Source organism: Ptychodera flava, chromosome 5 (assembly GCF_041260155.1).
Source record: "Ptychodera flava strain L36383 chromosome 5, AS_Pfla_20210202, whole genome shotgun sequence".
NCBI classification, from domain to species: Eukaryota; Metazoa; Hemichordata; class Enteropneusta; family Ptychoderidae; genus Ptychodera; species Ptychodera flava.
The window spans coordinates 13600286-13624362 of record NC_091932.1 but is presented as its reverse complement, the minus strand read 5'-3'; the positions used below and the strand labels follow the sequence as shown (position 1 = coordinate 13624362).

The 24077-nt window shown below is 36.3% G+C and overlaps 1 protein-coding gene across 2 annotated transcripts in view; it reads right to left on the bottom strand.

The window, feature by feature from the left end:
* Positions 1-24077, bottom strand: part of LOC139133072 (uncharacterized) — a 53316-nt gene that overhangs the window by 9430 nt on the left and 19809 nt on the right. The window contains exons 1-2 of one of the 2 annotated variants that reach the window (XM_070699475.1): positions 8857-9101; positions 2033-2169 (exon numbers count right to left, since the gene is read on the bottom strand). In XM_070699475.1, the coding sequence (XP_070555576.1) occupies positions 2033-2123 (91 nt within the window). In that variant the 5' untranslated portion in view covers positions 2124-2169; positions 8857-9101. Of the gene's footprint in view, positions 1-2032; positions 2170-8856; positions 9102-24077 lie in introns of those variants that run through there. The other variant, XM_070699474.1, reaches the window with a different exon arrangement.

Genomic DNA, 24077 nt, shown 5'->3' with positions numbered 1-24077 from the left:
TCATAAAACGAAAGAAAAAAACCCAATACCAACTGTTCCAATTACCTTCACTCATTGTAAGGTAAGATCATTAATGTTGATTCAGCTTTATTATTTGTGTGGGATTGTTTATGAAGCAGGATCTTTCGAGTTCAAGTGATGGAGACAGAGGCGACGGCTCTATTTCTTCAAACTTTATTACTACAGCTACGATGAACTACTGCTACAATAACATAATGTATCAGTGGGTGGATAAGTGACGACCAGATCCAGTGGGGAGCGATGCGCTCTGAGTATACGCATACACATACACTATGCTGTACATAAACATATACTAAAGTAAAGTGGCTAATTCAGGCTGTGATATAGCCGGTTTTGGCGGGAAAGTAAGAGGTGTCTTTGACTTTGATTGGTTAGAGATGAGCCACACGTCAGAAGAATTAAAACCATGTGTAAACACAGGATATTGGTAGGAACTGAAGAGATGACAATCTGTCTTCATTGTCAAGGAATTAAGAAGTAGCTATCTTTGTATAACGTTTCTCAACATTACTATAAAATTAAGAAAGTGCGACTACATGATGTCCATATTAAGCATATTTCTGGGAATTATTCAATAGCAAATTAGATGAGGTAAATTTCCCTATTTTTCTTCTTGCAAAGACCAAGGTAGAGCTGTGTGGTTGCCTAATCGTCTGTGTGCTCGTCTTCTTGGAATTTAAAACATTCAACAATTAGTTATCGTACCATGGACATGATCTATGGGAGCTGTGTTCTACGGGGAAAGACGTGATGATTATAAAATCATGTAGTTCTTTTTTGTAACCAGGGCAATGCGTTGCTAATGGGTATTGGTGAATAATCCTTTAAGAAAGCGTTGCCAGGGCAACAAGCACTCTAGAAAATATTGTGGGTATTCGCGACAATAGCTATAGGTATCTCGTGTTTCAATATGAAAACCAGACGCCGTATACGTGTTACTTATACTCTTGATTTCTACAATACACTCATTAATTATAAGAACCAAACAATAGGGAGACGGAGTACACTAATGGTAGCTTTTCTTACACAGGAGAACAGAATCACTTGTCCGCGGACAAAACACACAGTGGAGCGTCATGGAACACTCTGCATATAACACCTTCTATCAAGGTGGGGGTTGCGCTCTTTGCATGTGTGATATCATAATATCATTCACACCAGTACCCTTTTGTGTACGCACTTATATTTTCTAGTTTGGTCATGCACATGATGGTTATTTGGATGGAAGACGAAATTTAAAACTTGATTTGACGAGGTCACGGTGGAAGTGTCATTGACTCAAACTGCTGGAGACTGAGCGAGAACGCAATTAGGTATAGAGGTCGACTAATGACCGTCGGAAACAGAAAGCAGTATCGTACCACGTCATGGCTGATGAAATGATAGTAGTGTCGTGTGGTGAACCTAGGAGATTATCATGCACTAATGATGCAGATTGTTCATTATTATCCGTACAAAAGTTCAAGTCGAATTACTGTATAATTGATATGCGCGCGCTCAAAACGCATATACATGGATACACACGTAGATAAGACATTTTGACAGTATACATGTATTTATGTCTGTCTGTCTTTCTGTATGTATGTATGTATGTATGTATGTATGTATGTATGTATGTATGTATGTATGTATGTATGTATGTATGTATGTATGTATGTATGTATGTATGTATGTATGTATGTATGTATGTATGTATGTATGTATGTATGTATGTATGTATGTATGTATGTATGTATGTATGTATGTATGTATGTATGTATGTATGTATGTATGTATGTATGTATGTATGTATGTATGTAGTTATTGATAAACCAGTTCTGTTTAGGACTGAAATTCTGTTGCCAATGATTATATTGGGCATTACACGCATGCAGGTGGCCAGAATGAACGCCAGAAATATCAAAATTTCATCAGGAATACGGCAATAATTTGTGTATTCAAAAACCTATAAATATGTGCCGCTATTCGTTAAAAGTTATCGGCAAAAGAGAATTAACAGATTAGTTTTTACCTTCGGATAGGATACAGTATGCGAAGCTGACGACAAGTCTGAAAATTAAACTCTTCGCAAGCCTAGCGTATGCCATGGTGACCACGCCCATCACGTCAGATTACGTCATGCCTATTGGTAAGAGGTACTTGTGACTTCTGGAAAAATAAGAAAACAACAAGCAAAATTAAACAAATTGGATTGGAAAGCGTTTATCGATCTGCATCCGGTGTGATATGCCATCACCGATGACACAGTTCAATCTTGCATGCGTAGGCTGTGAAAGAGAATAGGCGTTGGGGATTTCCTTTTGACTGAGATTGATGACCTATTTTTCGAATGTCAAACATTATGACACCGTTCGATCATGCATGTTTTACGGCGTCTGTGTGCGCATGAGATATTGGGACGGTGACAAAATTGAAAGACGGAAATGTTAAAAGCGACACATTTGTGGATTATCAAACCATTTATTGCCAATCGCCCAGGCCTCTGAACCATCATTTTAATTCATTTATGGTGTACTGGTGACAGAACAGTCCGACCTTTGTATCTACATTTGCACCATTTTCTGTACCCTTGTTCATAGTTTACATAAATCTCAAAGAATCAAGCAATCAGGCAATTGGACAACAACCATCAATAACAAAGATGTATTTAAATCATACGAGAAGCCATCAATCATACATGATTGGCATGTTTTTGAGAACCGAATCTGGCTTATCTCATCAGAATTTCAAATCTAAAACTATCAATATTATCACATTTAAAATATATATCTTTGTTAAATTGTGCCATTATGTATGATAAAAGAAAATATAAAATCACTGACCTATATTTAAACTGAAATACTCATCGAAATAACCATTTTGTATATTCTAGATTTTCATGCCTGGCCCTCCCGGGAAGCATCGAGGAATCTTAAATTCAGGAGATGCACGTTATATTGACTTTTGCCCTTTTTATGTACATATGTGATTACTACATATTACTGCCAGGCCTAGTTAATCCCCATGCATGGGAAACGCAATGCATTTCGCTGTCGGGCCAACAGGATAGCATACTTTTTTGATAATTTCAACTTTCAAAATATTGAAATTGTTAGTAAAGGTTAAAATAGTACAGTACCTAAAAACCCAAAAAGCTCTTAAGGTAGAACGCACCTCGGGACAGACATTCGGACTCTCAAACTTTTACAATTCTCTTCTGATATACCACATGTGGGGGTTCATTTTAAAGCTCTTGGTAAAAAAAACTTTTCACCGGCTTAGTTTTTCGAAATTCAATAATTTTTTATTTTTCTCCATAGAGTTAACACAGGGATGGCGGCCATTTTGAATTTCTAATATCGGTAAATCTTGGGTAATTTGTTTCTCTAGTACCAAAATTTGCACGGTGACCCCCTATTTTTATTCTTGATTTTGAAAGAGAATGATTGCAAGATTCCTTGAGGAAAGTTAGAGCAAAAGTTTAAGTCTTTCACTTTCGAGGTGCATACTACCTTAAGCCAAATGACACACAATATATTTGATTTGTTTCTCAATGTACCTATATGAGAATATACATTTGTGGATAAAGAATTCAATAGTGATAACGAAACGTATATTTTAATCTCAAGACTCTATTCGGAGAAATACATTTTGTTGCTCAATAAGCATTTCCACACAATACTCATTTATACTTAATACTGACTTCTACACATACATACATACATACATACATACATACATACATACATACATACATACATACATACATACATACATACATACATACAGACATACAGACAGACAGACAGACAGACAACATACATACATACATACATACATACATACATACATACATACATACATACATACATACATACATACATACATACATACATACATACATACATACATACATACATACATAGATACATACATACGTTTTTATTAGTTTTAGTAGTGTTATTATTCGTTTTACTGTCTGTACAGCTCTTTTATGAATTTTTTAGGACCCCATGGAAAATGACGGCCCAATTTATGAAGTTTCACTCGATTGGTGTCTGCAAACAAGTTATCCTTCAATGTAAAATAAATGAATATATATATATATATATATATATATATATATATATATATATATATATATATATATATATATATATATATATATATATATATATATATATATATAATATATATCAATCCGCTCGCATACTGGTAGCGGTTATCCATAGACACCGTACCCGCTCAGACAATCACCGTTTATACTGCCACATCTCGATCGTCGTTTGGTCAAAAAGAGACACAATGGATCAGTGTACAAAAAGGTATGGAACACTAGTTTTTTACGAATTTTCTCATAATTAAAGACCTCAACTCTAAATTCATGGTATTATAAAATCATGCTGACAATAAAATGAAAATTCAAACGGCGAAAAGTAGGGGTTGCATGGACCACCAGCTAAAAATGTTCACTGTCAATATCATAACAAGCATGGCAGCATACAATGATCCAGAGCTCCAGGAAATATTTGCATTAACTGAAAGATTGTGCGGTGGCGAGCCTAGTCCTGAGCAGGAACGGTATCATCAAGAACATGAATTGTCTGACCAACAACAACAGAAGCAAAATCAACATCGGCATGCAGAATACACCGAAGGAGATTTGGACGAGTTCGTTGACCAGCACCCAATAACCGTTCGAAGTACCAACATGGCGGTTAAACAATTTCAAGAGTGGCTATCAGTTAGGCGTCCATCCGAAACTCGTCCCATCGTTCAAATTCAACCATCTGAACTAGGTGGTCTCGTGACTTCCTATTTTGTGGAAGCAAGACAAAATATGGTAAGAACCGGATACGTTCGCAAATTATCAGCGAGGAATCGGTCGTTTTCTTCGGGACAACGGTTACCCGTTTCCACCGTACGTGGTAACGAGCTTCAGCGCTCCCGAAAATGTCTCGCGGCAAAAAGGGTAGAGTTGAAAAAAGCAAGGAAAAGGAAACAAACCGCAAGCCGCTGAAGTCATAACAGAGGACGAAGAAAAGCTTATGATTGAAAAGGATATTGTCGGAAGGTCAAGTCCTGAAGATGTGTTCAACACCGTTTGGATAAACAACACGAAGACGCTAAGGTTTCGTGGAGGCCAAGAAAACAGAGCCTTGGACATCCAGCTAAAGAAGACCTCCGGTAATCAAAGAATACCTCAAACTTAAAGAAAGAAATATTAAGACCGTTCAACCCTAAAACTTTCGCAACTCTTGTCAAATCATAAATTAAAGCAAATTCACGTCGAAATGAACAAATCCCATAGCCCTTCTCTCTATAATGATCAATTATTCACCCTCATCAACAGTTCCGTTCAAGAAAACACCGATGGGAAAAAAGTTCATATATAATACAATGAATATTTTTGCAATGTTTCTTCCTTTTTTATTGAAGTTGCACTGGTTTTAGAGCACCGCCATTATCTTTTATTTAGCAAGTGTAAGCACCTTGTGAAAACCCTGGGATCATAAAATATGAATCGGATACGGAGAAGATCAGACAAATTAGAATGACTATGCGCCAAGGCCTGTAGTCACTGTCTCAGACGATGAATAATTCAAAAAACCCAACGGTTTGACATTAAAATGAAGGTTCTATCATGTAAGACAACGAAAAAGCCCGAATATTTCCTTGACGACCACAATTCACGAGTTAATTGCACAGTAGTCATACAATTACAAATGAAGGATCGATCTATTCGAAGAACTAACGTTGTCTCGTAATCCTGTTTTGAAATTTCAGACATCTAACTTATATTTTGAAATGTTGGTCTTAGCAACCAAATTTCTCGAGTAAGGTCGATGTTTAGACTACCTCCTTATCATCAAAGGATCTGTTAATGGGATGTTCTTTCACCTTTGCTAAATAACTATCTGTTTGGTAGGATGCAATACTTCATAGTCACTGGAGACGGCCTGAGAGTTGAGTTACACATTCTGTACGTTTAAAGAATTTCCCTTAGGGTTGGGTTTCTGAAAATCGATGATCAGTCAATATCCGCAAAATTTACGGCTACTCTCCCTTCAAGAACGTCACCTTTTAGTTCCTCTCGTCTATTTTTTGTGGGCAATTGCATGAATCAATTCTCGCTACCTCAAATACCTTGTGTCGTGTGATTGGAGGGGCAAAAAACAGGGTATTGAAATGCATTGTCGGAAAACGTCGACTCCTCATCACAGCAAGTGTAAAGTCTAAAAATACTTCTAATGTAATTGCTGTCATGTCAAAAGTTCTGTCCATTTGTGATACTAGCTCAAGTCATTCATCTTTTCATTTTTAGGCATTTCTGGCTTTCAATTCCTGTATAACCTAAATCTCTACTTTTGCTTCTGTGACCTAACGTGTTTTACCTGTAGACATCTGCCATGCTGAAAATATGGTCAATCGCTTGAGATTTTTATGGCTCACTTAAGTGGCAAAATCGTATTTAGGGTACCGAGAATTTGATATTACGAGAGAGAGAGGCCGTGCAAATTTACTCATTGTATACGTTTTACGATTCTGTAACGCACAAAAGCCTAACATCTAAAGAATGACACTTTACGAGGGTGTTTTCGAATGGGTATAAGTTGTTTATTTAGGCCCACGTGTACTTGGAACACACATAAAGCTGTAATTGTGACAGGACTAAACGAGAGAGGTTTAGTTACACGTAATTATGTTCCATCAGTACGGTAGACCTTTTTGTCACATGATAACCAGACGTTGCCTGCGTGCAGCACAGGCGTTTGGAACGGCAAATGACACTTCTATGCGCAGTAATAAATACGTATGATATTTTTTTTATTTTCTTGATGTTTTCCGCAAATTTAGCATGCAACCTCGGAAAGTGTCAGTTTCTAGAAATATCTGAATATTTCGTGGCGTTTCCGCCAGTACGAGAAGTACTCGCTAGGATTTTGCGCCATGAACGAAATGGTGTAGTCTACGCAACTTTTTATCTGACGCCTCAACAAAGATTTCTTTAACCTTCCAGCATTATCGTAACAAATAACATCGACCTATTTAATTCAAGGGTGGTATTAGGTTTAAGAATAGTTTTCAGGTAAAGAAGTTCATTTTACGAAAAACTTCATGAATTTTGCACGTTTCCGGGGAAAAAACTGCAGGAAAGTAATCGGGAGTGCACAACTAAACGAAAATTCGTACTTTGATCTGAATACGCATACACTCGTACACTGCCGCCAGACATACGCGAAAATACGTGTATCCAAATTTAACCGCTCTAATATTATGCATTAAACATCAACCAACTTCACAGATATGTAAGGTACACATTTTCCATACAGACTTGCTAGTTCTAATGTCAGGCAAAGCATCATGGTTGCAATAATCATAAATAAATAAAACAACCAGGGTAAGCCTCTGTTCCTACTATATTACGAGCAGATTTCTTCTACATCAAAGTATTTTGCTGCCCTCAGTCAAATGAATACTTATTTCATGAAATACTGCTTTGAAGGCATATGTGCAAAGATTTGAAGAAAGATATTTTGATAAATGCTTTCATACATTTGCAACATATATACAAACCATAGCTCTTTTTCAATTCTTCAATAATACATCTAACGTGGATGCTCTACATTGTAACATGGTAATTTAAAGCTTGATAAAGATTGGTGTTACAGTAAATACTAATAAGATAACACATAATTTCGTGTTTATACCTTAGCGAAGCAGAAAGTGACGGAACATTATTGTCAAATTGAACGTGGATTGTGAAGTCTCGGTTACGTTAAACATTTCATCCGAAGTCAAACGTGATGGGGTATAACAGAAGGCTATGCAACAACGCGAATTGCCCCTCCAGTAGGCGTAGCTGTGAAGTCTCGTACTAAATCATAGTCGTGTGTGTATCAATGACTGGAGAACATTTATAGCTGGCGATAATACGAATTTATGAACAAGAACTATATGAATTTAGAAATAAAAAACAACATATACAATGGCAATGAAGAGGTATATACATACAGTGTCCACCATAATTTGTCAAAAATGAATTTCCAGAATGGTTAGCTTGCAATAGCGTTTTCGTCAATGTAGAAAATAAATATATGTTGTCGATAAGTATTGAGATAAGCTCACAAGAAAAAGAACCCTGGAAGATTGAATGGAATTAAGTATTCGTAGATTGGAAGGGGAAGTTTCTCAGCATTTTTACGATCAGTAAAACGATATGAGAACTTCCAACTCCAATTTCCTGTCGCTGTGCCATGCTCCCCTGGTCATGTTATATGTATAGATTTCAGATCTTTGTGAGTCGTGTCACTGGGTGCTGCGTTGAAATATCTTGAAGGCATGCGCTTACATGCTTTGTAAAAAAGGGAAGACACACTATCAACAGAAATAGAAGTGGCTGTACAAAGCTAACCGAGATAGTGTTTCAAAGACCAAGGCAGCTTTGCGCTCAGGAAAGAATCATTCTATGCTTGGGTTACAATTCCACGGGGTACTGGTCGAAAGGAGGCTTTACAACAGTCAAAATTCACAGTGATTTGAGCGTTTCTTTAATTTTATAGGCATCAAATAGTATGACAAGTCGCTTAGGGATACAAATATAACCATTCAAATAAACGGCGCGTGATTCATCCAAGATCCTTCGCTACGCGAAACATTGGATCGACATTTTGTCTCCGTCAATGCATCAGGGTTTGCCAGATGGCATGACTTACATACGACAATATCGCTCGCTACTAACGACATTTTTGGCAGACAAAGGCACTTCTCTTGAAATCATGCCATGGCAGATGACATGTTAACGCTGTTCTTTGATTAGACGTCACTGACTTGTTATTCCCTCGGATACCTTACCTTGATGGCACTCACTCGCTCAGGCAAACTCATTTCCGTTTCGCCCAGCCTTCAGGCCAACCTCGATTATATGGTTTCGTTGGAAATGTACAACACGATGAACTTGGAATTGTTAACACTGCTCTCTAAATTTCACGTCGACCTAGTTTACACGTCGGAGATAACAGTCACAATTCCGCACCTTGGTTTACCATCGGAGAATTTTACTTCCTGGACGTGGTCGTTGAAATGACAGATCCTATGGCTGGTTTCTGTTGACATGTATTATTCATTATCATATATTATTTATGTCTGCTTGGTAAACACTGCGCATGCGAACATTTTTGAACAGTTTGATCCGAAAGTACGATTATTAGAACAGGAAGACCTCAGAAAAGTACCTGGCACATCCTTTGATATTAGCATAAGCAACAGACGAGCCAATCTTGTATGTAAACGCCAGTATCGTTCATCCCCGAGTATAAACCAAAGATGAAGATAAACTATCTCCTCCGGTAATTCAAGACGCGTGGAAGGACAAATATTCCAATAGCAAAAGATATAGAGAAACCGATGTTAAGAAAACAGACAAAACCCCATAAGTTCATCGACAAGAGAATATGGAGGCCGAGGCTGATTGTTCGAAAATACGATACATGGGGCAGGCATGCGCCATGATAACTGACAGAGACAAAGAACAAGTATGCTCAAAGCATTCTGCTGTTAGATTTTGGGAGTGAATGGCAACACAAATAGCGCACAAAGTTCGCCAGCGGTCATGCTTATCTTTAGAGGTGGATTTGGTTGAATCCAAAAGGGAATCGAGGTCAAGTTTGTCACATCTCTATAATTGCTAGTGGGGATCGCTTATTCCAGTCGGGACCTTCGACACAAATCTATTAAACCAACCAACAACCGATTTATCATCTGACAGGTTTTTGTTTGACTGAGTGATAGTAGGATAAAGTTCATAATGTACTAAGTCAATAAACTATGCTTGCATTTCATTAAGTAAGTTTGAATATATAATTTAGACGTATTTGTAATGCTGAAGCACTTTTAACAAATGAGCAAATTGATTTGTTTAATCAGCTTTCTCCTCTTTTTGGTAACTTATCGAATATTTATAGAGTGCGAATTTAACCATAAATGTTCCATTGTTGTGTCAACAAATTTTGAATGACAAACTAAACAACGGAAGTTAAAAGTATCACCTTGTAACCCCAACCTTGCTCTGTCGAGCTTTGCTAAACTAGTATCGATATAACAAAACTACTTGAATTTTGTGCTCTTACATGTCAATACACAAGCTCTTTTAAAAGCTCAGCATAGTAACACCTTTACTGTAAGACTTTTACTGTGTTCATCAGAGCATTATCAAATGACCATAGAGAAGGCTGTGCAATCAAAATGGGCTTTGGCGATAACTGTAATTTTACCAAGGTTTTCAGTGAGATTATTTCTCGATGTCTCCTGGGGTAAAAGGAGTTAATTCACAAGGATAGTGTTAAAAGGAGGCTCTTCTCTCTAAAACATCCATTGAGAGACGCAAAGAAAGTGTCATGCACACGTTGACAAAACTTGCTTTAAGGGAAAACACGCCTCAGGGACAGATTTTCTGACTCGAAACTCCATACAGAATCCTTCTGTTCTCATTTTGATATCCTGTGGAGTATAAAACGTCTTTATGGAAACTACAAATTTAGTTTTCAATTCTTGACTTTTAAAAAGGATGTAACGTCCATGTCAAAATTTAAACTATCGTAAATTTAAGTAATTTCTTTTGGTAAGACAGAATCTGTGCAAGGACCTTTTGATGTATTTTGTTGTAAAAATTATTCGAAGTGTTTTTGACAGATGTTTTAGCAACAGTCAAAAACTCTCGTATAGAACATAATCTTGCTATAAAATACTGATATGTAAGAGTTTCTTACATTTTCAAGTCGAGTCATACCATTGCTTGTGGTGTAACTCCGGCTCTGTCTGTCTGTCTGTCTGTCTGTCTGTCTGTCTGTCTGTCTGTCTGTCTGTCTGTCTGTCTGTCTGTCTGTCTGTCGTCCTGTCTGTCTGTCTGTCTGTCTGTCTGTCTGTCTGTCCATACATACATATATGCATGCGTACTTACAAACGTAAGTGTGTGCGTAGGTAGGTAGATAGGTAGGGAGGTAGGTAGGTATACATACATACATACATACATACATACATACATACATACATACATACATACATACATACATACATACATACATACATACATACATACATACATACATACATACATACATACACACACACACATACATACATACATACATACATACATACATACATACATACAAACATACATACATACATACATACATACATACATACATACATACATACATACATACATACATACATACATACATACATACATACATACATACATACATACATACATACATACATACATACATACATACATACATACATACATACATACATACATACATACAGACATATTTACAATTAACTCTAAGAACATTGTATGGTTTCTGAGAACAAAATTATTCTCATTGTATGCCTTCCAGGGAGAAGAAAATTACTCTGGATAAAACTTAAGGTTATCACCAATTTCAGGCTTGACTTTAAAACTAACTGAAATAATTCTTTATCGTTTCCCCTGAACGTTCTAAACTGTTGAATTGTTTGTTTGCAAAGTGAGGCAAAGCACCATCCCGTGCGTGATTGAAGAAGCAAATGAAATATACCATCCCGTGCGTGATTGAAGAAGCAAATGAAATTTTACTTTTGTATTAGGCCTACTGTCATGCGACTGTTCGGCATTTCCTAGCCACTTCGTTAGCGTGTTCTTGCCTCGTGTTAGCGAGCTTCGATATGACTTTTCAGCCGCACAGACGATATGACCTTAGGTATATAATCTCTGCAAGGTCAAACTTAAAGGAAAGCGACTGCACAGGTCTGATGCAGTGCACCGATACTTCATATCACCGTGGTTACCGCGGTGCTAGCCTCTGAGCTTTCGAGTACTTCAGGGAGAACAATTTCAACTTTGACATTCTGATTTAATATGATAACCTGATCTTTAATGAGCTACGCCATATTTAATTGCTCATTTGCGGTGTCATTTTTATTATTAACCATTATCAATAGTAATTGCCATTTTGTCTTCTTTGCTCTTGTCGCTGATAACTCATTACAGCATTTTGTGGTGATAAGCCGAATACCAAGTACCCTGCAGTGCATCGCAGGGTTGACTGAGAAAGCGTAGCTGATGAGCAGCGTGAACGCATTTATATCTTTAGCAAAATTATAATTACCGTCCGAAAGACACATGAAAGGGTTAGCATGGAAATAAATGGATCTTTAATGTCATCTCTTAATAATAAGATCGTACTACCATCTCAATATGTGATCAGCGTAACAAATACAGCGACATAACTTTATGGAAAACTATTTAAGTATTCTTAATAACAACTCATCGATTACATCTTCTGGTAATTACGGTAATACAGTAACCCTTTATATGTAATTATGCATATTTTGTGTCGCCGGGCAGAGAGCTGTCAGTATATCGCGGATAATATGCAAATAGTTTTCATACGCACCTTCCGACACTTGATCACTGAACAAAATGAAATACAATGCTTTTGGGTCATAAAATTGCTTCGCGATACTATTTCAAACATTATAAACTAGGAATAAAAAAAGAAATTTACATATAGGAAGCAAATTAAATGAATGTTTCCAACCGGTAGAGTTCTAAAATTAATGATCTAACCGAATAAAATTAATGGTTCTGCACTGGGTGAAGATAAATTTTTTTATGAGTACTGCTGTAACTTACTTTTGGAAGTTTTCTTTGATTTTTAAATTTCGTTGCACATTACTTGTGTGAACAAAAGAGCCACAAAACGCTTCATTTGTAAGCTTGTTTTGTATCATCATGACAATTGTAAAAAGGTGTTTCTCCATTTCTTTCCTGAAATTTTTTGAACATGCATGTGAAATAACTTCACGATTGTCCAGGCCAGTTACTTTTATGTGTCGTTTTGGCTACTTGTCCCATGGACACAAACTCAGCGCAGGTTTCAAAATTATTTTCAAAATGGAGTACACTTCGGGCGAGCCGATGAAGATTGAATGACCATTGTTAAGCAATTCCTCTCGTATAAACCATCACGTGATGAATCACAAGTTTGTGACAGGCGAATGATGGGACAGCAAATCGCCATATCTGAAACAATTAGCTCTGATAATGGAGCGATGTATGCTTCATTGAACACGGCTTCTTTGCTAAGGATCAGCCACTCTCTGATTGGCAGCAATTATTTCGGCGTTTCCCTCTCTAATATGGAAGATATGCCCTTGGTTATTTCACCAGCAGTTCTTATATTTCGATTTGCGATAGCCAAAAATTAAAAGCAAAACAAACAACATTATAGAAGCTTAAATTTCCAGCTCAGAGCAAGACACAAAGAATTTGGCGACAGGCGACGCTCCACAGAATAATTGCCAATTTTTAACTGTTCAGTACAAAATACTCACATTAGCATACAGAGATGGAAACTGGTAATAAAGAAATGATTATGCAACTATTACTTACCGTTTATATCCACCCACTAGCACATCATTAAAGGTCACATACACAAAAGTGATTAATTTATAACTTAAGGTCGTACAAAATTCGAGGGTGAATATCTTAAACTTGTGCTCTAACTTTCCCAAATGAAAACTCTAAGGATAAAAATCAGGGGCCACCACGCTAAGTTTGGTACTAGGGAAATACGGTGGTTTCGATCGGTTTCGAACTCACAACGTACGGTACCCAGTCACCTAGCGGAGAAGCCACAGACAAAACCGCTCGGCCAAATCCCCAATCTCAAAAGATTGGTTCAATAACCGTGCTAAAGTTGTTACAATTTCTGACTGCGACCTCTCCTGACGCTGTAGAAACAAATTAACTAACATTTTACCGAGATTTCATATTCAAAATTGCCGCCATCCCTATGTTGATTCTACGGGGAACACTAAAATTTTCGAAAAACTAAGACGATGAACATATTTACTCTGAGCGCTTTAAATGAGTCCAAGAAGTGATAAATCAGTTTTACTGTTCAAATATATATCTGTCCCCGAGGTACATTTTACCCAAGGGGAACTCTTTCTTGGAAAAATGCAATATTTTCTCGGCATATTGCGACCGGGTACTAATTTGAACAACCTTGAGGAACCGTAAAATATTTATGATATTTATCTTCTATTCACTGTTAGCAACTGCCCAAATCATATAAAAAGTCACAAACACAAAAGTGATTACTTTTATTTGTTAGGAGAACTCTTTCTTTGAAAGTGCGATATTTTCTCGGTAAAATGCGTAATATTGGGATGGGGTTGTAATTAGACGAACGTCGAGAAACCGTAAAACATTTTTAAATTTTGATGACTTCTTTGTCTTTGTTAACCAAAGCAATAGGTTGTTTTAACACCAAACACTAGGGCAATATCGCGAATGGTCGCTGACGTCATCACCAAATGACGTAATTGAAAACCAAGCTTCTATGAATATTGATAAATATTTTGTTCATTCATAAAACGTGGGAATATTAAACTGATCGTTATTTTCTCCGTGTTGACACCGCAGTCAGGGCTAGATATGAAGATATTTTCCAATATACTGCAAATACCTTGTTTGAAAGGCAAAGTAATGATGATAGATTGCCAAGCTTGCCAATGGAATACCCTATGCAATTCAAAGCAGCGTTGGCTCGCATATACAAATATGGATTATTGTAATATATTGCCAACGTATGAATTTAATAAATCGACAGGCACGATATCTTTGGAACTCGATTGAAATCACACTCTATAACGGGCTGAATTTTAATGTGCATGTATGTCTGATATCCCTGAAAGGGGTCAGGCACGTCAGGCACGTGACCTGTCGTCTAGAACAGAATTGGCTTTGAAGTCGTAACCAAAATTTTAATGGAAGTCGCTGAACGGATTGCACAGGCAGGCTTCCTCATTGCTTCTTTTGAGATAAAGACCAGTAATTGCCATTGAAGGATTTAATTAAGTCAGGAATCCAACCCCCTAGGCCAGGGATAACATTGGATAAAAGTAGAAAAACGTCAAACGAACAAAGCTCATTAAACTCTTACAAGTCCAATTAAATACCATGTATACAGGCTATCGAAACGGAAGGGTAAAATGAAAGACAATGTCTTGTATTGGTAGAGAACATACGAAATAGCAGCAGTAAAATATAGAAGTAGCGCAACAAGAAACCTGCTGTAAACACGTATGTGCTTTTCAGGAAATGCACTGATGTAAACATGATACAGTGGATTTCAGGCGAGGAAAATTTGTTCACTATCGGCCTTACAAAACTTACCTGGACCATTAGCTTCAAAAGGTAAGCCAAAATTGATTTTTCTCCAATAACATTTAAGACGATAAGCTGTACGTCGTCAGACGAAATCAAGTGTAAGGAAGGTTTACAAAAGAGTTTTTCGAGTGTTATTGCCACCAGTTACTTTGTGAAGCATAATCTTGAGCGCGCCGATAAAAAATTTATCGGCGATTGCTGCAGCACGAATTTTACTGAGTGTACGTGAGAAAGTCTGACGCAGATGCTCTGCAGTAAAATCAAAGACAGTAATGTATGATATTTTACGTCGCTATGAGTACTGAGTATCATGGGGCTCGCAGTACACTTTACAACAGGAAGGGGCGCCACGTTATAATTCACAAAGCCTGGCTTAGAAGCGTTTATGCAGGCTCGAGACATGCTCTGAGAATATTAAATGAAGGACATTCGGAAAGGGTTTTTGTAGCCACATTGTAGATTAGGGACGAGATTAGCTCGGTAAATCAGTCAGCTTATTACTTGTCAGATAAATCAAGCTAATGTGAAAATCACACACACATAATTTACCACCACCTTTCGTTTAAGAAACCTGCGTTGGCCCGAATTAGCTGGCATCTATGTACACCTTTCTGCAGTTACGTGTCTCAATGTATTTTGACATGAAAACCTTTAAGGGAAAAAATGAAATGTACAAGTTTTAAAAAAGGAATATTGGTGTCATATTTTTCGTGCCTGACAAATTACAGTGTCGTTGAGAGTCGATGATAATGTGGTGATGATGATGTTAATGATTATGATGATTGTGATGATGGTGATGACCATGACGGTTATGATGACGACGACGAAGATGATGATATGATAGTCATCATCACTAAATCATCATCATCATCATCATCATCATCACCGGGTTTGGTGGCTCAGAATATTGAAGGTTAGAGGCAATTTCTTTTTGACAAATATCGTTGTGTTATACCCTACTTTTCTGACATGAATAATGCATGCTTTCTTAGGGTCATTTTGTCTAAATATAGCAATTGGGTTTGAATTTTTCGCCTTCTTCTGTCTGTATCTATTTCAAATTACAATACCGAGCGTGAATATCTGTTCTGTATTCAAAGATGGTACGTCTGCTCCATCACAAGGCGAAATGATAACCAAGGCATGCATGTATGAAGCACTTCAGCGTACTGTAAAAGCTATTCGTGCTGTGAATAATCTCAGCGAGAAATTAGGCTGTTCCATTTCCCCCTCATGTCTAGGAATCGCTCACGCGAAGGATTTTAAATGCAACCTCGAGAAAATGATTTGGCACAAGATCTCGGGTCTTCATGAAACATGCAACGTAAAATATTTCTTGTTTGAACTGTAACCAACTAACCAACAAGCTAAACGACACCAGCTGCCGACTGTGACCGTCGGTGGCTTTCGCTTTTGGGAGGAAAGTTCACCGCTGTTCAATGTGATTTTCTTTAACAGGTCTCTAGACTCGTAATATTACACTTCCCCGATTCCCAATTCGTCCGCATTACCAAGTAAGTGAAGCAGAATATTTCTTTCTCAGGCCGTCCGTTCAATTCGATGTGTGGGCACGCATTGCACGTTTTTCCCTGCATTCTAAATCTTTAACGAATTCGCCTGACTTGGAACATTGAAAAGGATTTCTGATGTTGGCTCTATAAGAAAAAGGACGTGCGCGTGATGGTGTAGCTTTTTTACATCATTTTCGGGAACTGAAAATGACAAATAACGCATACATTCAATTATCTTTACTCGCAGGATCCGGTAGATGACGATATATATATATATATATATATATATATATATATATATATATATATATATATATATATATATATATATATATATATATATATATAATTATTATATAATATATATATAATATATCGAGGGTTGGATGGATGGTAGATAGATGGATAAATAAGATTATTGACAGATAAATAGATAAATAATAAATAGATAAATAAAAACATAAAAAGATAATAAAATAAATTACTCTGAGTATAATGTCACATTTTAGCCCATTTTTCCCCTTGTGGCAGTTTTTTGATTCCTTCTTTTGAAATAGTTTTTAATAATATATGTTATACGCACAATTATCATAATTTCAATTTGATATTTTCTGTATTTTGTGTTATTTCAAAACCAGCTTTTAAGAAAAGCTGAGACCAGCTAGTCTAGATTGACACTGTGGCAACTAAAACCTAAGCTTCTCTATTTTTCCTCTAAGTGTTTGTAAGAGTGGAATTCTACTGCGGCTGGGTGATTTCTTTCGATTTCAATTTGAAACAATATCGTGTCAGATGTGTAACAGTTAAGCGTGTATTGCACTGACGTCAATGCAATTATCATCAATCAATAACCATAAAGGTGCTGGCTTTGAGTGTTTCATTAAAATAATCCAATGATGCAACTGTTATTGTGATGAATCAGTTAGGCAAACTTTAATTACTCTAGGCTGCATCCTAAAATACCGGATTGGGGAGGGGGGTTGGAGGAAGGTTGGAGGAATTGCATTGAAATCTTAATTCGTTTTATATCCCGCTCAGAACCCTAAACATTTCAAATCCCGTGATTTCAAAATCTCGACATGATTTTTACAAAGTTTTAAGAAATTTGTTGATAACAGAATAAAAATGTTTCAAAAAAATAAATAGTCTAATTACACATCCTAATTACACTCTATTAACAATGTATTAGTTGCAAAATGACAAATGCATATAGCAATATAAAAGTAGACGTCGTAATGCGGCATTTTGTAATATGACGCATTTTGTAACAACTTACGCAAAATGTAATAAGGGTATCAGCATTTTGTAATAAAATGGTCTACGCATTTTGTAGTAAGGGTATCAGCATTTTGTAATAAAATATTGTTTACGCGATTTGTAATAAGGGTATCAGCGTTTTGTAATAAAACGCGTTTATAACATTAGTTAACGCATTTTGTAATAATTATAAACATCCGCTGATATTGTATGTATTTCAAAATGCTTTGTGGCTTCTGATTTCGTAAAAATGTAATAGCATATAATAATGTCGAGATTATATCTCACTACCAGTGCCAGTTTATCATAATAACGCCATATTAGGGGGTCTGAGTTGACAGTCAAAATGCAATTGAAGACAGAATGAGATTTATTGTTTGCGATTTGTAATTGAGAAAACAAAATGAGAAAGTTTTAGTAGGTTTTACATACAGTACTGTACTTTGAAAAGACAATATACCGCAGACCTTTCTGCATTTTCCCCCTTCAATGTAACTGCTGGTGGATGGAAAGAGGAAGGCTTGGAGATGACATGCAGAGCTCAGAATATGATAAAAGACAGCGACATCATCAACATTGGCAGTGTTGTGTTCTAAGACCTAATTTTATTATACTAATGATGTACATGCCACAAAACCCACCTTATCCAGGAATGGTTCCCTTGTGACATTAAGAGGTTTTTGGTCTGAATTTTAGTGCGTTGCTACATTATTTTTACTTTTTTTACTAAAAATGCCAAACAATTAATATTGTTTTTGGTTACAATAAAATTGTGTATTCATATGTTTTTTCATGTATATTGGATGAAGTTTGCAAAACTCGAATAATCAAATTCTGAGTTTTGCAAAATGATTGTAATGTAAGTGTACACTGTGATTTGAACGAAGCTTTTATTGGATTCATAAAAATGATGTTACAAACATTTTCCTGGAACCATCAGTTGTAGACAACAGAATATGATATACATTTAGACATAATTGAGAAATGGGAAGTGATAGTCCACGGTCATGGGACTATAAACTGTGATTTAGCATTGGGTATGATACGATATCGATTATCTTTTACTGGAAAATTGGAAAACATGTAAAAATAATGATAAATTTATATTGTTGGCGGCCATTTTGAATACCTAATTAGATCACATGACCAGTTTAGCATATTTTTTGGACAAGTGGGTCATTGTCATTATAAATATACATACTTACTGTGGGAAATATTTCATAATATTAGGTGCTGGATGTTATGTTACATTATGTTTTGACAGACCTAACACTTACACAAAATGATACAAAGTATCAGTGTTTTTTCAAAATTTTTGTCACAATTTCATTTCAGTCCATGCTGACGTGATAGAAAACAATGGTTTGGAGATGAAAAATGATGAATTAATGAGGAATTCCTATGAAAATAAAGAAATATGTTGAAAAATGCAATATTTTATATATTGGCGGTCATTTTGAATATTTAATGAGGTCACGTGACCATAATTTGCATTATTTTGGGACGATTATTTCATGGTGATTCCAAAAATATAATGGTATGGGGGACAGTCTTTGTTAATTTAAGAAGTCAGACGTCATGCTAGATGGTACTTCCAAATGTCAACTCCACCCCAGGGCCTTGGGGTGCAAAGGGTTAAAGTGGAAAATAAACGTACGAAAGGTTGCAGTATTGTAAGCAACTTCAATACGTATTATATGTGTTTCTCTAAAGTTGATTGTCGATAAATACGGTAATAAGATGGCAGGTTAATATGTCAATGCTGACAGCTGATATTTATCAAAATATACTGAAATAAACACTGACGTGAAGCAGTCAATTAAAATACTGAATGATAATTTATTTTAATCATCCCATAGACAAGGACAAAATAAAGCTCTATCGACAGACCAGCCACTTTTCCTTGTATGTAAAAGGTGACAATTCATATCTACTGAGCCATGGTTTTGTTTTCTCAGATCTATTTCTTTCCTGTTATGTATCTCCTTTGAATCTACGCTATCACCCATTGGTAAAATTTGTCTAGCCAACGAGCTAGGATAAGCTGCCCTGCAATACTATGATTAAGTTAAATTTGATTCGCTATCCTACTGGTTATACCTGCAAAATATCTGCCATAATCATTAAATGATAACAGCCATAGAAAGAGAGATAGACAGACAGACAGATAGATAGATAGACAGGCATACTCAGGCACTCTTTTCTCCCTCCCTCCCTTCCTCCCTCGCTGGCTACCCACATAGATGCGACATACGTACATACATACATACATACATACATACATACATACTCAACAGGTCAGATTGATTGCTGGTTGTCTGCAATATAAGAATGTCGTTATCCTCGATTTAATAAATCAACTGAGTGTGTATACCAATGATTCTCTAAAATATATGATAATAAACTAGTCAAAATCTAGTAGTTACCTGCCTCAGATGATCAGTTGGTAAAAATACTGATTGACAGCTATCTAAAATTAAGTCTTTCTAATTTTAAATGGAAGTCAGGGAGCGATTAATTTTTGTACTTAATTAACGAGTAAACACACACTTTGTAATACCATTCCAAAGTCAATAAAATATCTGTTAATGCTTTAAAATTGGAAAAAGTTTTTAAAATTATTACAAAATGCGTTAACTGTTATTACAAAGTGCGAATTATTACAAAATGCTGATACCCTTGTTACAAAATGCGTAGATGGTTTATTACAAAATACTGCAGACGTTATTACAAAATGCGTCAGTTATTACAAATTGCTGATACCCCTTATAACATTTTGCGTAAGTTATTACAAAACACGTCAGTATTACAAAATACCGCAGCACAAATGTTAACAGTACTAACATACACGAAAATGCACTCTTTTTGTGTGGTATAATCAACACTATTTTAGGAACACTGATTTATCTATTGAGTGTTAAAACATGCTGTAGGGAGATAGCTAGAAACTGTTGTTGATAACTTGAATAGAAATATTGAAAATAATAATTTGTAATTTTTGTAATTTTATTACTTCAAGTCAATGCATCCATAAATGGAATTTCATGCATTGAATAAAATACATGGACATATACACAATAAAAATAAATAAATAAATAAATAAATAACTCAATAAAAACCAGTAGTTAAAAGTTAAAAAACTACACATCAAAAGATAAGCATAAAAAGTTAGTGAGCACCGTGTAATTAATTAAAACAAGCAGGAAGTTGACATACAAATCGGCCAAGAATTGGCTCTGAAAGAATAGACAGGCACAGAAAAGTAGTTTAAATTATAGTATTGGCAATGATGGATGAACGATATTTGAATGAGCGACTGTGGGCTTTAGAACATGATATTTACTTCTGGTGTTATACTGGTGAATTGTTGAATTTTGTGAGAAGGTCAGACAAGTAGACAGGAACTTTTTGTTGATACATTTGTGAACTAGATTTTTTAAGTGTTGGTCGTGCCTTTCTTGGATAGTTGGCCAGTTGAGTGAATTTCTGTAAGATGTAACATGGTCTGACTTTTTGAGTCCACACTGAATGCGAACTGCAAAATTAATTATGCGTTGTAGATTGCTTTGAGAGTAATATTACAGTTGGAAAAGACAGTGTCACAGTAGTCTAAAAGGGAGAAAACTGTAGCTGAGATAAATTTTTGCGAACCTTTCAGGAATACATCGTCTGACACGGGCCAATTTCGTCAGACGATAGCCACATGCTCGACGGAGGTAGGCAACATGGTTGGACAAGCAGGAAGTTGACATACAAATCGGCCAAGAATTGGCTCTGAAAAGAATAGACAGGCACAGAAAAGTAGTTTAATTATAGTATTGGCAATGATGGATGAACGATATTTGAATGAGCGACTGTGGGCTTTAGAAACATGATATTTACTTCTGGTGTTATACTGGTGAATTGTTGAATTTTTGTGAGAAGGTCAGACAAGTAGACAGGAACTTTTTGTTGATACATTTGTGAACTAGATTTTTAAGTGTTGGTCGTGTCTTTCCTGGATAGTTGGCCAGTTGAGTGAATTTCTGTAAGATGTAACATGGTCTGACTTTTTGAGTCCACACTGAATGCGAACTGCAAAATTAATTATGCGTTGTAGATTGCTTTTGAGAGTAATATTACAGTTGGAAAAGACAGTGTCACAGTAGTCTAAAAGGGAGAAAACTGTAGCTGAGATAACATTTTTGCGAACCTTTTCAGGAATACATCGTCTGACACGGGCCAATTTCGTCAGACGATAGCCACATGCTCGACGGAGGTAGGCAACATGGTTGGACCAGCTGAGTTCTTGGTCAAGTCTTAAACCTAAACAGGTAGCAGAAGGAGATGCTTTGATTGTAGTACTTTGATTGAAAGAACTTTTATGTGATTTGGTATTTTCTTGAGTTGTTGCCTAGTACCGAAGAGCATGTATTGATATTTCGAAATGTTGGGTTTCAGAGAATTGGAATGGAACCAAGTAGTTAAATGATGAATTTCATGTTCCAGATCATCGTGAAGGTTGTCAATATCAGAAATTGTGGACGCTTTAGGATGTTTATGTCATCAGCAAAACCATAAATTGGTGTTGTGGAATGAAGCCATGTGGGGAGATCGTTAATGTAAAGTGAGAATAAAATCGGTCCACAGACACTACCTTGAGGTACCCGTTTTGACTTGAATAAACTTGGATGAAATGTTACCAATTTTAACACACTGAGTACGGCCTGTTAGGTAGCTACTAAACCATTGAATTGTAGACGGGTGAAAATTGTAGCGTTTCAATTTACTGAGCATAATGTTATGGTTAACTGAATCAAATGCTTTGGAAAGGTCTAACATGAGAAGAGAGGAAATTTTCTTAATAACTCTGTTATAGCTGCACTCAGCTTCTGTTCACTGTTACAAGATTAGCTTGTCTGTTTTTTCTTATTTAATATTCAATCGCATTCATACTTTTTTGAGATATAAATCCAGCGCATTTTTGCTTGATTGGGTCAAGACTAATTGTGGCGCCAGGAAATACCAGCAAGCATACGGGATCAACAACATGGTGGAACTCGTCGACTCGGTGAAAATCCGCCAAGTCAATAACTATAGTTCTTATCATGGAGAAAAGTCTGGGTACCACCTCAACGCGATAGTCTTATTGTATTGCAACCAATCATTATATTGAACTGCTATATATCGTCTTAGTTGATTTAATGCTTGGGTCTGAAGCATAATAAGGCCAAAGTAATTAAATTCTTTGTTTTGCGTCCACTCAAAATGGGAAAAGGTACGCGTCTAAGAGTCTGAAAAACACACACAAGAAAATTAACACAATTTAATTTGATTTCAGCAAATAAAAAATTCTAACAAAATTTTAGTTAAGAAAAGCTAAGCGGTTATGTCCTAAAATTTCCTATTCGAATACACTGTGTGTGTTTTTCATGAAAACCTTAAAAACCTAAGCGGGTGGGGACGCAAAACAAAGAATTTAATTACTATGGCCTAATCATAATATGTGCATATAGCTCACACGGCCTATAGTGTACAGTGTTCAGCTAATTGAAGGACACACTATTGATACCTTTGAGTTTCCATATCGACAGAGCTTTGTATCATATACAAAGCTGCATATTTCACCATTCGTGACTCACTCCATCATTATTCTTATCTCATTTCAAGTACCGAGTTGCACGTCACAGGAATCGGGCCAGAGCGTGGTGACTCGATCACGATGCCTCATGCAATAGAGACGTTGGCATAATTCAACTGAACACATCACGGAGATGACTTCCAGTATTCGCTTCTGCTATACTGCACCACGTCCAGCCAGCCCCGGCTTTCATTTCTATATATTCCACACGATGGAGACTTTCATTTGTCTTCTGATATTCGACATCACGCTTAATGATTGACTGATCAAGTAAAATAAAGTAAAATATGGAAAACACTCAATATCTATGCCGTGTTTATGCTTTTTGCATGTATGATCAGAATTATGACTTGACCCTTACATTATTTTATTTTTAGACGCTACTTTTTTCCAAATTTAAGGTAGAATGCTCCTCGTGGACATAATTTCACATATCATTTACTTGTAAAATTCTTGTTTT